The 18,332-nt window shown below is 38.4% G+C and overlaps 1 protein-coding gene across 1 annotated transcript; it reads right to left on the reverse strand.

The window, feature by feature from the left end:
- Positions 1 to 316: 316 nt before the first annotated feature.
- Positions 317 to 11,821, reverse strand: LOC131769354 (pre-mRNA cleavage complex 2 protein Pcf11-like). The gene is made up of 13 exons (XM_059085077.2): positions 11,567 to 11,821; positions 9,559 to 9,684; positions 9,138 to 9,317; positions 8,246 to 8,524; positions 6,349 to 7,734; positions 6,029 to 6,227; positions 5,368 to 5,790; positions 4,388 to 4,691; positions 3,800 to 4,023; positions 3,278 to 3,402; positions 2,562 to 2,654; positions 2,420 to 2,455; positions 317 to 1,647 (listed from the first exon to the last, which is right to left on the reverse strand). The coding sequence occupies exons 1-13, from the start codon at positions 11,726 to 11,728 to the stop codon at positions 1,309 to 1,311; spliced, it is 3,876 nt and encodes a 1,291-aa protein (XP_058941060.2). The 5' UTR covers positions 11,729 to 11,821; the 3' UTR covers positions 317 to 1,308.
- Positions 11,822 to 18,332: the final 6,511 nt, after the last annotated feature.

The following is an 18,332-nucleotide window of genomic DNA, read 5'->3' on the forward strand; positions in this document are numbered from 1 at the left end:
GGCATGGTCAACTGGGGCAATTTTAAATTAAGTGTCGAAAGTAATCCGTGATTGCGTTATTTTCGCTTTACTTGGCTCTGTGGTTGATCCAAAAAACTCGCCCCACTCTCTCAACCAATCAGATGCAAAATTAAGACCAATCACCACTTTGTCGCCGCGTTTTCCCGCGCTTAACGCAGTTTGGTCGGTTCAACTTAATGGGCCACATATGGTGATCAATTTCGTTTTGGCTCTACCACACTTAATCGAAAAGCATTCAACTGAACATTGCTCAAGACAAGCTCTACAAAACAATAAACAGAGTCAGTAGTAAAGTTCAAAACGTTTTATTCTTCATTCACGTGATCAGAGTACATTTAAGGAAACCATCACAACCACACGTTCGCAAGTCCTCATAATTGGTGCCTGAGTAGCAGGTCCTGCAGGAAACAAGTAAAATGGGGTACAAGGAAGAAAATCACAAGCAATTCTTCCATAAACGCGTCTGGGTATCAGGTGCCTTGTTCCTTTAATGAGCCTGCTACTCATGCGAGAGCGAAAGTTTTCAGTTTTACCTACTTCACAATACAAAAATTATCGTAAAAACAGCGGTCGGGCTTTCAGTTCCACTTGAAAATAATCCTGATGAGGAAATTCTACACGCACAACTCGTCTAATGTTGAGTAATGAGAAATAATCCATGAAAAATTTCAAGTCAGGTCGATAGCCTGCTATTAGTAACATAATGAGAAATAAGCATAACAAAATCAACAGCAGCAAGTTCTAAGAAATTCTTTATTTCCACAGCTTGTAGGCATTGTACATCAGGTAGGCAGTAATACTGCAAGTTACCACACCTCAAGAAGATTATCTTTATTCTTGAGTTAGCTAAATTGAACTCCATTCAAACGGCCTGTTTCTTCAAAATTCAGTCCGAATTATCTTTGATAAAGAGTATCTGATGGAGCTCCGGACGCTTCAATGTTACGTTAGGCTTCCATCGCGCGCAAGAACGCCGATAAGGTGACATAATCATCATGAATAAAAAAATTATCGGAACGTGGGGAAATGACAGTGGCAACCAAAACTGCCGAGGGGGTTTACCTCTTCAAGAAGCATGCGCACAGAACAAGTCTCTAATAACTTTCGCGCTTTTCACGCCAAGGAAACAACTGAAATTACAATCAACAGCTGGGATTCCAAGCAGGGGACAAAGGAGGGAATGATTTTGAAACAATTTTTCTTTCTTTCTTTTTCATGTAATTTGGCAGTTTGAAATGCTAATAGAAGACGGACCGACCATCAAGGAACTGCCCTGAATTAGAGTGACTATGTTTCATCACCCTTCGTTTCATTTTCTTTATTTTCATTAACATTACTAGACAAACTAACCACGCCCTTTCCTTCACATGTCGAAGACTCCGCATCTGATTTATCAGTCTCTCCTTTTTGAGGGTTGCTTTCGGACGCCTCTTTATTCTGAGGTATTTTTGGTTCCCTATCACGACCTCCCGCGTGTTCCACTTCTGCCTTTGCTTCACCGTTTTGCGGAGATTTTTGCTCTGTCTTTGCTCCATCTTTTGTCGGCGATTTTTCTTCCAAAGAAGTGTTAACGTTTTCATCGTCTTTCTCCTGCTCGTTTTCGTCCTCTTCTGTTTGAATTTGGGCCTAGACGTGACACGGTGGTATGAAAAGGCAAAACGTACAATGATTGTACCAAAGACAAAGTAAAAGGGGAGAAGAAAGAAAATGCGCAAGGAATTCGTTAGTTGTTCTAGATTCCTGCTGGTTTCTGGAGACTTGTACTGCAACACCTGCATACCATACAGTCTCTCTCCAGTCCGGCAAACGGATACATGTAAAACACATGTAAGAATTAGGAACATGTTTCAATATCATATTTGTTATTTTTATTCAATAAATACAATGATAATGACAAAGAATTACAACAAGGAGGACGAAAAAACAGAATATCTCAACTAGATAGGAACCCCACAGCAGCTACAAGCAGATCATCTTTCCCAACTCAGTCAGCCGGGTAACGCATACAACAACAACAACAACAACAACAACAACAACAACAACAACAACAACAACAACAACAACAAGGGGCATTGCGCGAGAACTTAGCACAAAGAAGGCACCGATTTTTGTTTTGTTTTTGGTTTATCTTTTTAATTTTTTCTTTTCTTTTATCCTTCGTTTTCTTGTGCAATGGTCTGAGAAAAAGAGAACTGCTTGAAGTCTAGATTACAAGGAAATCATATGCTCCAAAAGTAAACAACGATGTCTTAAAATTGATTAAAATAACACAAAATATAACGCAAGAACTCAAACAAAAGACATTTCAGCCAATCTCTTTAACCGCATAGATTGAAGAGCCATGACTTACAAATGTGTTTAGGGCAACAGCTTTCTGCACATGAAAAAATAAACATACCTCTTTGACGTCTTGATAGCACAAATAATGGTACGTCTGCAACCCAATTTTAACTCAGCATAAAAACATTGAACAAACCTCTAAAGCGAAACAGCTAGTTAAGGAAAAAGAAAACAAAACAACGGAAAAAATAGTAACTCGCCTTGCCATCAATGCGAACGGCAGACTTATAATGCCACTCTTCATTAGTCTCTTCCCAGAATTGCTCAAATTTCTCGCAACAGATGTCGCATTCCTAGGAAACAAATAAGGTGTTGGTCAAAACCGCTACTCAACTAAATAAAGGGGATAAGTCTGAAAAGACACAAGTTTCCAAAGTAAAAATAAAAAAACGTGGAAATGTTTTGTTTGCCTCGTATATTGAGGGTATACCACTAAACTAAAGCCTAAATTGCAGCTCTCAGAACATTGATTGTGGTGAGATATCACCTGAACCATTACAGTACAAAGACAAAAAGTTCCCAAAGTTGCTGGGGTGGTAAACCAAGTCTTAAATTGGTGGGGCCATGATGTTATGTCTTCGATGTGCAGATCTTTCATTTACCTTAAGGCTGTGAAAATTTCATAAAAAATGAATAAATATTAAACATGTACTAGCATCCTGTGCCAGCTCTCGGGCTGGAAAGGGTTAAGAAACTGTGGGGCTGCTTCGGTGGAGGGTTTTACAAGATACTTTTGTTTTGTGAAATGAGTTGAAAATACAGCCCTTTCCCTCTAACGAAGGGCTAACGGTCGAAACGTCAGCTTAAGAAACTCTTTACGGTGGACAGTTTACATTGTCAACTCCGTTGGTGAAAACCAAGTTATTTTGTTCACCAACTGGTTCTTCGGTAACAAGAACTAACAGAGCACCCTTACCGCTTCAGCTTCTGTGTCACCAGCAAGCACAGGACAGCTACCATCTGCAAACTCCTTTTCTGTTTCCTTCAACGGATCTGGAGAGTCTACAGCCCCCTTGCTGATATCAAAGAACGAACTCTTTGCTGTAGGAAAAAAAAATGCGACACTGCACAATAGAACATGTTTCACGCACTCATAACGACTTGTTATCTTCATACGAAGTCGTTCTTCAAAATCAGATTATATGCGTAAGGCATACACCAGCTGCCTCGGATATACAGACAATATTTATCTGTGGCATACCTAGTTCGTTGTGTTTCATCTGTTTTGCCGGACACGCTATCCATAAAAAGTCGCTGTTTTATTCGAATATTCGGGTTTTTTAATTATTTCATTTGTGCGTATGTATGTGTGTTTGTTTTTTCTTTTTTTCACTTTTTTCTTCCCATCTGGAAGAAAAAGGAGTACAGAAAAATTTAAGGGAATCCCCGAAAAAAAAAAAATTACTGAACATTGCCGATGGAGACGCCAAAACGCTACCTCTTTCGTCTGGATCCGATATCTCTTCGTAATTAAGCCAGTCCTTAACAACAAAGTACCACTGCCTGTGTGCCACTCTCCTGCCGTCCTTCTCTCGGCGGTTTTTACGGAAATGCCAATCCAAGTGCTCACGGTAGATCTTTGCAGCTTCACCAGGAAACCGCAGCCCACAAGATGAACATTGCGTGCCATCGTAAAGACTGGCGATAACACTATCGTGACGCCTGCGCAGTGATAAAAAATACAGAGAGACAGTGTGACATTGAAACTGAGGCAAATTTCGTGTGAAAGTAAATCAAGATTACTTCGGTTTTGCTTCACTTCGTTCTGGGATTGGTCTTAAAAAAAAAAAAAAAAAAAAAAAAAAAGAGCAATCGAATTGACCGATCAGATGCAACTTGAAACAACCGCGAGCGACTTGGTTACTTGCACTCGTAGAGTTTTTGTTTTATTTAGGGTTTTTTATTAGCTCCTTCAGACTTTTTCCGTTCTGATAAACCTGGTTTTGATTTGACGAAACTCATTAAAGGGCGCAAAAATAGTTTGCCTGCAGGTGATCAGTTGTAATACCCAAGACGATAAGCTTACTTTTTGAGGTCCTCGGGAACAAGTTTTATCGGTGGAATGACTGGTTTCTCCACTTTTGGAGGTTGCGTCTGTTCTGCAGTTATGGCTGGTAGTGAGAGGCCGGGAAGAGAAACAGGTGGTCCAGGGAGGGGTCGTGGCTTTTGTATCTCAGCCTGAGGGGGAGCTGGTAAGGCGACATGCTGAGGGGGTTCACTAACAGGTTCAGGCATCACCTTGATTATTCCGAAATCCATCAGTTTTCGGAAGAGATCGTCAACAGACCTCTTCTCCATCATGGTGTTGGGAGTGATCGGTACTTCTTGGCCTGCAAAAGGGAAATAGTATATGTATATATATTTAACGAATAGATTCCAAGTTGCCGTGCGTGATCTGTGATCTATTACTGAACAGACGCACGGCAACTTGGAATCTATTTGTTTTATATAATAAAGAATTAATAAAGTTTTAGTGTTGACGTCACCTATACGTCTGTCCTCCAATAGATCATAAGTGAGAACCAAACAGAATGCGCGCATAACTAAGCTTATTATATAAATATATATATATATATATATATATATATATATGTATGTATATATATACATATATATATATATATATGTATATATATGTATATATGTATACGTGACTGATTAATATTTCACATCAATAATCAAGAATGAACCACATCTAAAACGTTCTGCTTGAAAAATTGACATTGTTCCACGTATCTCTCCTCAAGGAAGATTTTTTCCACATGCAGCCAAAGCACAATATTTCAATGATTAGATCTTTACACCTTTATTGTAATATTCCCAAACTTTGCTCTCTATATTTTGAAGGGTTACGACAAGGAGAAATTGTTCGACAACCAGGAGCTTCCTAAATTGGTGATCATTTCCATAATTTTCATGACCTTTAAAATTGATTCAAAGGTGATACTGTACGGAAAAAAGTGAAGCCAGTCACTTTCAGGAGTTAAAGATTTAAAGTGAACTTACCTTTTTCCTGCCTTGGTGGTGTGCTGGGTGTTACTACGGACCCTGGGCTGTTTTCATGATTGCCTGGATGTCGTGCAATCTCCTCCACATGCCTCCCATGTGGAAACTGAGGGTTCAACCCACCATCAACCCTTGGACTATTGTCAAATGGTCTGTCCGTTCTTATGGAAGGACCACCCACTGGCAATGGTCTACCAAGTGAGGGGCGATCCACTTCTGTGTGCGGTCCTCTGTAATCCTCATTGAATCTCCTCATTTCAGGTTCGTTAGCTTCAAATCTGGGGTCATCAACCCTCATCATGTGGCCTGGTTCCATGGCAGCAGGACCTCTGTTTTGTATTCTGAGATGCTCTGGAGGACCATCATATCTTGGTCTTCCAGGACCTATTTCAGGTGGAGTTCCTGGCCTATCCAATGGACCCCCTGAAAGAAAAAATGTACAGGTTCAGAAATAAAACTTTGATGGAATCGTATGGCTCCCTTTGATTCAAAACTGGTCCTTTTGTGGGCAAGCCTGAGAAAATACAAACTAAGGACACTGAACAAGTGTATTCATTTCCTTTTTGACAAATTTTGTTACATATCAAGTAGCCTTCTCTCCCGTCGTATAAGTACTGAATCACCGAAAAAAAACAAAAAACTATATGGGATCAATATCCACCTGGTCTGAATGGAGGTTCCTCTAATCTTGAGGACATCATATGTCTAGGTAAGTATTCAGAATTTGGTGGAGGCCTGCTCTCTCGTGACAGAAGCATTGAATCAGGATGCCTTTGAAGCTCATACAATTGGTGAAGTTTATCCACTAAATCTTCATGTTGCTCCACAGTCAAATCTCCTGCTTGAAGACGACTTTCAGCCTAGGTGAAAAAAATATAATGGTGCTTAAAATACATTTTTAAGACCACAGCATATAAAGATGAAAATCTATGGAACACTTCTTGGAATAGATGGAGAACCTTAGCAACGACCTTCACTGACCTGCCTCATGATTTCATTTTGATGATCCAACATGAGCTCACGTGGAATTTCAAACCCTGGAGTCCATTCTCCAGGATGTTGTTGCCTAGGTGGAGTACGAGGTCTAAATTCTCTCCGCATTCCTGGACCTTGAGGCCCAAAGTTATGATCCCGAGGTAGAGGATGTTCAGCATCCATAGGATGTGGGTGAATATCCATAGGTTCTCCAAGGAAACCTTCATGGAAAACAGGTGGTGGTGTCATTCTTCCTGTATTGGGGAGTGCCCCCTTTCTGTTCCGAAGTTCAGTTATCTCTACATCTGAGAGAAGAGGTCTTGGTTTCTTTGATAGAGGTTCTCCCAGATGTCTCTCTCTTGGGTCATCATGAAAAGGAACTGGAGGATGGCCACGCACTTCCTCTCTAAATTGAAAGTCTGGATCTTGTTGCATTTCATGACTGCTTTGATGTGGTTTAAAGTGTTCAACATTTTCATATTGTTCTCTTTCATATCCATTTCCCCTTGGTCTCTCTTCACGTATTCCTGGACTTCCCTTCCGAACAAATTCCTCACGACCATAGAGTGGACTTTTGCTACCCCTGAAATCTTTATCTACGTATCTGTCTCTCCTGGATGGCCCCTCAGGTCCACGTTTTCCAAGCCGTGATCTTTCATCCACATTTGGTATTTCTGCCGCACTCCTCCTCCAGTTTTCCTGATTCATTAAATGCTCTTTCTGTGGCAAAAAATTTTTATTCCTTTTCCTAAAATCATCCCGAAAAGGATGATTCATTTCATCGTGTCTCCCAGCAGTTAGTGTATGTCGGGAGTCTCTGTCTGGCACTCTGTTAATTCTACGCTCAGTTTTTTCATGATCCATTTCTCTGCCCCTTTTTCCTGGTTCATGGCCACGACCTCTTCCCCTCTCACCTTTTCCTCTTTCTCTCTGCCTTTCAACAGACCTTCTTCTTCCCCTTCGAGCTTTCCCTCTGATATCTTGAATATCTTCTGGCTCATCTTTGTGGTTTTCATGATTTGGTGAGTGGCTTGACCAGTCACCAGAATTTCGCCTTTTGTGTGTACTCTTAGGCTTTGATGGTTTTTGCAAGTCACCATACTTTGGACTGCCTGTAACTTCCCTTTCAAGATGAGTTCCTGAAGGAACTCTATTTGAGCCTTCTGATGAATTGGCTGCCACAGACATATGCTGAACACTTTTTATCTTGGGGATTGGGACAGTTTTCAAATCTTGTTGTGAAGAATCACCAAAATGTTTTGGCTCTGGAATATGATCAGGTTCAGGCTCAATTTGGCGGATGCGTGGATCACGGCTACTAAGTGTCTCTTGCATTTTCTCTGTAGTCTCTGCTTTCGTTGACACTGGTTCACTTAGTGTAGAATTGGGAGGCTGTTGATAGATAAACTAAAATTTTGTCTTCAAAATTCTAGCAAATTATGCTTCAGCCAACATTAAAAATAAAAGAATATAATGGCTTTGGCTGTTCTTAAACTTTATGCTTAACCCTTTAACCCTTAAGAAAAACTAGCATCGAATATCTACATACTTTAACAAACATTAAATTTAAGGTTATGAATCTACAGCAAATAAACACCCACTTGAGAAGCTCTTGAATGTTCAAAAAACTCTCCTGGTCAGTACCATTGGAAATGCAAAGAGAAAAGTAAGTCGAACCTGCATTCTGATATCAGGCTGTTAAGGGTTAAGAGCACTATCACCATGCAAAAGTAATGCTGAACTACTTCCATGAGGAGTAAACCCCAGAAGCTTAGAGAAAGATCTTCTCTAAACATCAATGTAAAGGGGACAGGATAAACATACCTTTTTTCAACAACAAAAAATCCCCTCTCATTACAATCTAAATTTCTGAACAACTCACATAATTAAAAAAAGTACTCACCCCATTTAAAAGTACTGAGTCTTTTGTACTTTCTGGCTTCAATCGCAAGTGGAGAATTTGCTGCTGTTGTTGTTGGAGAAGGAGCTTTCGTTCCTGTTGTTGCTTTTTGAGAAGAAGATCTCTTTTCATCTGGTGCTCCTGAATCTCAAGTTCCGTCAGTTTAAGCTGTTCTTCTTGCAGTCTCTGTAACTCAAGCAAGCGCTGCTGGTGGTCAACAACAACCTTATGCTCCTGGGGTGTAGCTATGCTGCCAGTTAAAACTGCACCAGTTTTTTCAGCCTGTGTTGTTTGAGAAAAAAGGTTTGAATACTGATGCAGGTTCATGTTAAAGTAATGCTAGTCATCTTCACTTTTAGGAAACATGTTCTACTATACTTAACACTCTGACAAGCTGTTAAAAGCTTTCAGAGCTTCCAGAAAAGAAATGAGGAGAAACAGAAGACAATTGTGAATGCATGTCTGTGTTAGGAAGGGGGGCTCAAAACTCAATAAGAGCCTCAATGTTAGTTGACTTCTCACCTGAACTCATGCTACACTCCAAGCTTAATGGGAATATAGAATGTTCCTTTCCTTAGTTTGAAAACCCTGTTACATGTAAGTATCTAGCAGCAGGAAAAATATATTCCTACCAGAAACACTACCAAAGCCAACTAAAAAGACAATAGTTCAATAACACTACAACTAGTTTACCTTGTGTTTTTATTTTGGAGTTTCAATTCAGGGAAAGGGGAAGAGGTTTGGAGGGGGGCTCATTAGAAACCTGAAGCTCTGGACTGAGGGCTTAACAAAGCCTCTATGTCATAACAGTGGCCCTCAATTCCAAACTAATTGTCCCTCTTTCCTTTTTTTTTCTTTACACAGTACCAATAAATTGACTAAAAAGCTAAAGTACCTTTGGCAGAAACTTTGGGTTAATATGTATAGAGGGACTTGGTGGAGGAGCAGGAGAAATGGGCCATCCTGGGTCATGCTTATTCACAGCAACATCCAAGTCATGCAACATCTTCGCTGGAAAATACTGCTGCCAAGTATGCCGCAACTTGTACAGATCCCGACGAGTCTTCTCATCTGCCTGAAAAATAATTATTACATAATAATGAATAATACATTTTTAAGAAAAGAAAGGTAATCACAGTAACCTACACATGAAAAGAATTTGTAAAAAAACAATAATTGAAAGAAACTCAGGTTTGCAGAGGAATCAAACCAATAACTGTCCTGCCTTACACCTATATTACAGCACTCAAGCTAGCCAATCAGCTGAGTTACAGAGCATGCCATTACAGTATTGGAGTTTGTAACACATAGATTACCTTTTCAAATACACAGGTAAAACTATTTTCCATAATATCTGCAACAAGCTTCAGGTACCCTCCTCCAACATTCTTCACGATGGAATCAAGCAAATAAAGTGAAGGTAGTTTGAATTGTTGTGATACCTATGACAAGAAATATGGAATAAGAGTATAAGGAAGTATAAGGAACAACGTTCTACTACCTAATGTTTTTTCACCGATTATCAAACGCTGGAAAAAAATAAGCAAAAGGAATTTGTAAAAACAATAATTGAAAGAAAATCAGGTTTGAAAATGAATCAAACTAATGAAATAAGAGAAAAAAGTATCAGGAAGTATAAGGAACAATGTTCTACTACCTAATGTTTTACTAACAATTATGAAACACTGGAAAAAATAAGCACTAAGAAATTATCTGACCAATGACACAAAAATCAGAATAGTTTGTACTTCTACTTGTACTCTGGTCTCCATTAGCTATGCAAAAGTGTATATTTAAAAAGTAAATCTTTTCCACACAAAAAAATCTGCCATATTCACAAAATAAATTTAATACAATATTTGTTTAGAAGTGGAGTATGCATTAACACCTGCTTGAACAAATTCTTGGTGGAAATAATCATGCATAATTGTTTAAATTAAATCTAAAAAGAAAAAAACAAAAAAAAACCTTTGTTATTCCTACCATGTTATTTAACCTTCATTTCACTACCCTATGTTTAAACTTCTTTCCTTTAAGGGTGTAAAATAACACCATATTACAACATTTCATTGTTTAAACTTATAATTGTATGAAAATTTTTGACACCATGTACATGTTAAGTACGAGATTAAGTGAGCTACTTCCAAAACCTTCAAAAGGGGTGTAACATTTTTCTGTAGAAAAATCTTATTTAAAACCTTTTATTACATATTGCCATATTAATTCAAATAAGTGCCCTGGGCATTCCTTAAATTTATCAACCTAAAGAGTAGGCACTTATTTGGAGAAGGTACTTATTTGAGGTGGGTGCTTATTTCATAGTTGCCTCTTTTTAACTTTTCTTATCTACAGTGTGGGTGCCTAGTCTAAAAAACATGTTAAACATAAATACACCTCCACTACTATTGCACTGTTTGTTATTTCCCTCAGTTAATAATTCTTGGTCCCTTACAGTCCTCTTAATTCAACATTGTAGAGTAAAGATGAATTAAATACTTTTTTCTCTATGCATTCTTAGTCTCTATGATGATATCTAGACTAGACTGAGGATAAGCATTCACACTGCACACAATAATACTTCTGTGGTACTATAATTTTCAAAATAGTTTCCCCAAAAATGTTTATGTAACCTTATCATTGAAAAATTAAAGTATGCTACCATGGTGGCAAAAGAACATGAGAAATGTCACTTCCAATATCTAAAAAGCTTGCCTACAGAAATAAATACAAACACCTTGAACTTTCTACATTTGTGCTCTGGTAGCTGTGAATTTTGGTGTGATTTAATAGGGATACACACTGAAGTTTGTCAACACAGTAACAAGTACTTCACTTAAAAGGCTGGAGACCCATGCCAGGTTTTGCAGCCCACATTCCCCATCCTAATGGTAAAATGGCAAAACCGCAAGCCATCTTTCAGTAAAATTCCTTGCTCCAGCATGTATCCAAGGAATTATTGTTGCCAACCAAGAATCAAGGACTGCATTGCATACATTGATTCTAAAGACCCTAAGAGCTTGCAGGCATGAAGTATCAGTATAAACTCACTTTAGGTCTATATGTAAATCTAAGAATCTAAGTTTGTATGCAAAAATTATTTTGCAGTCAGTCGGTGGGCTAATCACTTAAACTAGCGATAAACTAATATTACTATAAACGAAAACAAAGTATTCTATCATATTCAGCTAAAAATAAAAATACCATTAGCGTAAATACATCAATAGCTTTTCCATGTTTTAAGGCACAAAAACATTGCTTTCGATAACCGGAGAGCTTTTGTTTCATTAAGAAGCTAGTAGAAGAAATAAAAGTATAAGCACACACCTGACAAATGCGTTTTTCAATAAGCTTTGTTATGTTCTCGGCATATTGACTGTTTTCTTCGGCAAGCATCGTGAGCACGTTAATTAGTGGTTTAGAATTAAAAGTCAAGTCTTCAAGCGATGAGGCATATTCCTCACAAATACCTTCGTCCCCAGTATCCATCAGGGTGATAAAAAGGGACGAAGAAAAGATGTGTAAAGTAAAAAAAATTAGCGCATCTTAACGGAAAAAGTTGAAGGCGAAATTCAAGATGGCGGCGACTGGAACAATCTCGTTTTCATTCACGTGAGTATGCTTTGAAGCATTATGGGAACAAAATAGTCCTCAGTCTCTCTGCGGACGAAATACCACAATGGTTAGTGTTTCCGTTACGTTTCTGTTTGCAGTGTATTTTTTAAAAGTAAGAGACACGCACAAATAGGATAGGAAAATGAATAGGTACGTCTGCTGCAGACTTAACGTTGTATGACTTGTTTTATCACCATATAACAAACAGATACAAATTCTACAGTACAGAATTTTGTATATATGCAAGACTTCCAATACGCAGCCTAACATACGAAACTGACCAATATTTCCATGATTTACAATTTTCCGAGAAGTTACTTTCAACTTCACGTATACATGTACCACTTATTGTACAGAGTTATATCAATATTTTCCATGCGATACCGGTGCAGCGCTCTCAGAGGTCATGGGTTCAAATCCTGTACAGGCCTGAATTTTTTTCAGGCCTTATTTTCACTACTGCTCAAGTAGTTTTCCTAGTGCCGGAAGATCGCTTTCATATTCACGTCTTTATCCGTAATTCAAATATATGACTTTCATATATCCACAGTCGTTTATTCACCACTTCACAGGTTTATTTGGCTTGTTAGTTCAGTTGGTAGAGCGCTGCACCGGTATCGCAGGGGTCATGGGTTCAAATCCAGTGCAGACCTGAATTTTTTTTAAGGCCTTATTTTCACTACTGCTCAAGTAGTGTTCCTTACTGCGAAGATTGCTTTCATATTCACAACTACTTTCCATTAGAGCTTTGTTATAAATATACTACATTTACGTAACAATAAAACATTTTATCCTAATAAAGAATTTACATTTCAATATTTGCCCTGCTCTATTACGTGGCGTATTAAATGCTATCTACAATTATTCTCATTGCTCATCGTTATTCGTCGTTTATTTTTAAATTAAAACATTGTTTGAAATATCAACGCTTATTATCACAAGGTAAGGTTACCGAGATACAAATTAGACTGAGTTATATGAAGTAGCAAATTGAAAATTCCTGTAGCCAAAAACATAAGTAGAAACCTCAGTCAGATATTCTTTTAACTAGCTTTTGTACCAACGTTTTCAGCTAGATCAAGGGTTCCCCCAGCAACTTTCTCAATTACTCCACTAAAAACGCTCTAATTCTACGCAGACATCACTCAAAGTTCTGAATAAGTACAGCGAAAACGTGGTGCCTTTGTGATTGTAAAACAATGATCTTAAAAGAAAAAGCTAATCCGGTCCAGCTGATCAGGCATCTGAGAGCCAAAAAAAACAAAAGTTTGAGTGCGCATGCATCCGTCGTTAATTACAATTTTAAGAAATGATTGGAGCTTATTGACACACTTAGCCAATGTTTTAGCCTTTTCTTATTGGCAGTGAGATAAGGCCAAAACAGTCCCAAGAACCTCTTCTATACTGGGCCTATAAGAAAGTTCAAGTTCCGACGTTCATGTTGTTGTGTTCATGCGTGCAGCGAAAAAAAATATGCCTTGTATTAATTGGAAATGCGTCAATAGCTGAGTGTTGGAAGTGGTATTATTTTTGGCAAAAAAGGCGCTATTGTTGAGAAAGTGTTGAGTGTGAAGTGAAATGATTATAAGCTCTGAACAACTAACCAGCCGACCTTCAAGAAGATTCTTAACGGACTCGATAGCACATCTCAGCAACTTATCTTCGACAGGCAGTGATATTCGCCTCTCGAAGTTTTGGGCCACTTACGCTTGTCCTGTAAGTAATTAATTTTAATTTATCATGCTAATAATCCTGTTCTGCTGAGCTGAATGGTATAACTACTATCAACATTTATACATTTATCCACCTGCTTCATGCCTGTCGCTGTGCGAGATGGCTTATTCTCGTTTTCACCGAATTATATGGTTTCTGCTTCTTTCCAGTCATATGAGAGATGATCTAATCTCATTAGCGCCAATTTTCACAACTTCCGTATTTATCTACTTAACGATCATTCGCGTAAAACGCTCGATTTATGTAAAAAGTGTTTTCTTATGCTCAAAAAGAAAAATGCTAACAGATCTTTCGGACTCCTTAAAAGATGTAAAGGCATCCTTCGGGGTCATCATCGTACAAATCTGTCAAAAAATCTTGGGGTAAGAGGGTTTATTAAGACCAAAATGTTTGAAAGGCATGCATTTTTAAAAGATTAACAGTAAAAAATTTCATTAAACAGCCCGCGGCGCCCTTGGGCTATATAAAGTGAATCCTTTGTTCTGATTGGCTACGCGAGCAGGCAACATAAGCCCATCGCGCAGCGCGCGTGATTTCATAAAAAGAACCAATCACGTCCACCACGTAATTAAACCTTGACATTGAAAAACTGACGTCAACGCTTTTGTGCTTCGTTGTTCTCGTTGTTGTCTTTTGCTTTAGCTGAGTTAGTTTTAAGTTATCTAGCTTTCTTTCATCGTGAATGTGTTACTCTTGTTTGTGAAATTTATGAACTTTTGAAATATATTTTTCAAACCAAATTTTGTAGTTAATTTAAAAGGGTCTACTTCATCAATTATAACAGGATTGGACTCTTGCCTCCTGTTTTCGAAAAAATAATTTTTTACAAGCTGCTCTTTTTTTAATGCCGGACGTGATGGGGCAGGATTACCGCTTGCAACTAACACGGGGAAGTGAGATCGTCAGCAAATTCTGAAAAAATTGCCTTGACTCAGCTTTTCATTCGTCATTCCCTCGGCTCTCTCCACTCCACATCAAGCCAACGACCGGAATTGCCAGTAATTTATTTCAGCCCATCTAAAGATTAAATTTCACGCAGCAAATGGCGATAGTCGGAGGCACTCGTATGGTTGACTTGATATTCTTTACATCCTAAGTAGACAGTGGATTTAGTCACGAGTCAGGAGAACTGGGTCGAGTGCATGAGATCGAGGCCGATAACTTCTAAACTTTCGGGACTGAAATAAATTATGAAAAAGTTATAAACATCTTTTTACTAGAATATTGTTTTTAAAACGGGTAAAACTTACAGAAAAGAGAAGAAAGGCAAAACCAGTTCGACTTAGAAAGTATGCTTTTTGCGTTCAAACATCGAGAAATGGATTTTTAACATGTCGTTATTTTTTGAGCGCTACTCACCAACTGTTAGCTTTTTTTGGTAAGAAGGAGACTTTATTAAACTTTTTATTTTTTCTTTCTTCCCTAATAGCCTGATATTCTTAAAAATGGCTGAAACATGGTGCCAACAATGGAACATGTCAAGAAACAATTCATACCACCAGATGAATTGTAGTACAAACGCATCTGCTGTGTACGTTTTCATGCCTATTGATTCCACCGTAAAGTCCATCATCTGTTCAATTCTCGTCAGTATTGGCATCATGGGTTTCCTGGGCAACAGCCTTATTTTCTACTTTCTTTGGAAAAAGCCAATCAAAAAGCGAAGCCTGATCCAAAAGAGCCCATTCGTGAGAAATTTCAATCTCTACGTGAGAAGTTTATCACTCTCAGACATATTAGCCAGTGCAATATCTATTCCACTAGTATGCATCCAAATCTTATTCGATGTATTTCAAAACGGCTGGGCATGTAAAATAGTTCGGTATTTAAATTTCATTTTCCCATCCATTACAATCAACAATCTGATTGTTATCAGTCTTGAAAAGTACTTGTCAACGCGCTCGATTCCTCGTACTTTTACAACCAAAGCAGTTCGACGAATGATCATTTGGGCATGGGTGTTTGGAATGGTCTTTATGTTGCTAGCGGCCACCCCATACGGTGGAATAAGGCTGGATCTTAACCAAACTCATTATACAACCATCTGCTTCTACAAGTATCAATTTTACCCGTTCAGAATGCCCCTGGTTGTCGTCGTGATACAATACATTCTACCGGGAAGCTTTATAACATTCGTCAACTTCTGCCTCCTTAAAACGATATGGATCAGAGGGAACCGTGCCATGATCAAAGGATTGAACAATGCTTTTAGGGCTAAGCTGATAGCCACGAGAGTGAAGGGAATGACTCTCCTTATTCTCATTACGTTTGCCTTCATCGTCTGCTACTTCTTCTTCTTGGCCAATTTGCTCTACAATCATATAACAAAACCATACCGTGATTTTCAAACTGATTTCATATCACGCTATGGCTTCGGTGGAATCGTCTTTTTGAACGGTGTGATGAACGTCGTAATTTACTTCGTTCAGATGAGTGATTTTCGCGAATTTCTATGGAGAAGTTTCTGCAAGAAAAATAGAACAGCGAATTCCGACAAAGCACAAACAGTAGCGATGAGCGACCCTACTGAAGGACAACGAGATAAAAATTCACATCTAAAGGAACTCAAAGTGACTTCGCAGCCTGCTACCATTGCGACAAGTCAAAATAAAAATAACGAAGACAATAACAATGATTTATAACTTTCAATATACTAACTCAGTTCATTTTTTCTGCGTGAAAGAGCTCCCCGAAATAATAATGATGTAAATTTGTGGTTAATTCAGGGTAAAATAAAACCACTTGATATTGGTTCGGAATTTAGGGAAGAATTCAACAACTATATATTTGGAGATAACCCGCTGTAAATAAGGAGATTATAACAATAGTGATGATAATAATAATAATCATAACCATAATAATAATGATGATGATGATAATAATTATAACAATAATAATTATAATAATAACAATGGTAAGCAGAACTTGTCTAGCGCCTAGTCAATTCGTTTTAGGCGCTCCCTAAAAATTGAGGAATGAATAAAAACTAAATCAATATATGTACAAAATTAAAATCGCCGTGAGAAAAGAGTTTTTTTTAAAAAAGATAGGTTTTAAGCCTAGATTGAAAAGTTTTTTAATCGAACGGATGCTATCGCGCAAACTGTTCTAAACTTCGGGGGCGGAAACAGAAAAAGGCTTGAGTTTCGTAGGAGTTCAGAACATTAAAGTTACCAGGATTCAGACGTATTCCAGAGAACAACCAGAGAGTTCTGGACAGCGAGAACTGGGCTTTTAAATCCAGAACTTAGATGGAAGACAGTCGGTGTGGAGCCTTTTGAAAGTAAAAGTTAAAACTTGAATCCAATGCGGTCAGAAACTGGAAGCCGGTGTTGTTCAGTCAGAATTGAAGTGATGTGATCGTGCTTTTGGGAGCGTGTAATTAAGACCGCTGCCTTTTTATCCGGAAACAGTATCACCTCCTCCTGCTCAACCCGACGCAGTCCTATTTCAATTTCCGATACTCACACGAGTTCTGTCTCCGCTTCTTCATTAGCATAGAAGAACCGTGGACTCATTCTTATTCAGCGGTTGAATTTAAAGTTGTTCAACACATTACATCCGGAATTAAAGTTTAACAAAGTACCAAGTTGCAAACACAGCGGTCAAAACGTCTGCGCATGTGAGAATGCTTGAAAAAGCTTTGTATTCGTTAAGTTTCAAGTTTCCCTTTTCGTTACTTTTGTTTTTCTTTTACATATTTCTATGATCTTTTCCATATTCTTTAGCTTATTTTTTGGCTATAGCAGTTATTCCTTTTTTTTCTATTATTTTGCGCGACAAATTTGCACCTGGCAAGAGTAGACCTCTTTAGCTTGTCTGCTTTTTTCCCTACTTGAAGGTCTTGAGTGAATTCCCAGCTTTATCTTTTGTAAATTTAAAAGATACAGCTCTAGAGTATTATCAATTGACCTGGAATGGGTAGACAAAACACACAGACTAAAGAGGTCTATTGATTTCCCTTGCGCAAGCCCAACGCTTCACCGCTGTGTTCGACGCTGTGTTCAAAATACCGTCGAACTTGTCGAGAAGATTTCAGGCTGCTCTTGGAAGAAGAATGTACACTGCCCACATTCAAAACGTCTGTTATCTGTTATCTACCTGTAAAAAGCAAATATCATGATAACATTTGAAAAATTATGTTTTTCATGTCAAAGGTTAGAAAACTATGTTATTTTTGACTTAATTCCATTAACAATTGGTTCATACGTCAGCGTGCGTTCATCGAGATATGAAGCACGCGGGAAGTTTGGAGAGCACGAAAGATGCGTAAGAGTTGCTCGAGGCGTAGCCGATTAGACAAATTTACGCGCTGGGTTATAATTAATATTGGCCAGTCTGAGCCTTTCCATTACCCAGCTGACCTTGACGTTCGCCGATTACATTTTTCGGATTTGGTTTTTTTGTTCATTATGACATCACTTCCCCACCGGTTCTTTGCGGTTCTTCTTACGTCATAGTATCAAGTAGTTAAGTACTCATTTATTCATCGCCTGGGGGGGGCTTGGAGGATTTATTTATTATCGTCCTCCTCTTTCCTCTTAACTCTGTTAGAAACGACTCACTGACTACCCTCCGTACCCCATTAAAACCAAGTGATCCCCCCCCAAAAAAAACGCTGTGAACTCCCCCCCTCCCTTAGGGGATAAATAACTACTGGTTCTTTACTGCTAGAAACCTTCTATTATTTACTGATAACTCCTTTTAAGATCTTAAAGGTTTTTCATCATTCAAAATTGTCTCA

This window comes from Pocillopora verrucosa, chromosome 14, assembly GCF_036669915.1.
Source record: "Pocillopora verrucosa isolate sample1 chromosome 14, ASM3666991v2, whole genome shotgun sequence".
Classification (NCBI taxonomy): Eukaryota; Metazoa; Cnidaria; class Anthozoa; order Scleractinia; family Pocilloporidae; genus Pocillopora; species Pocillopora verrucosa.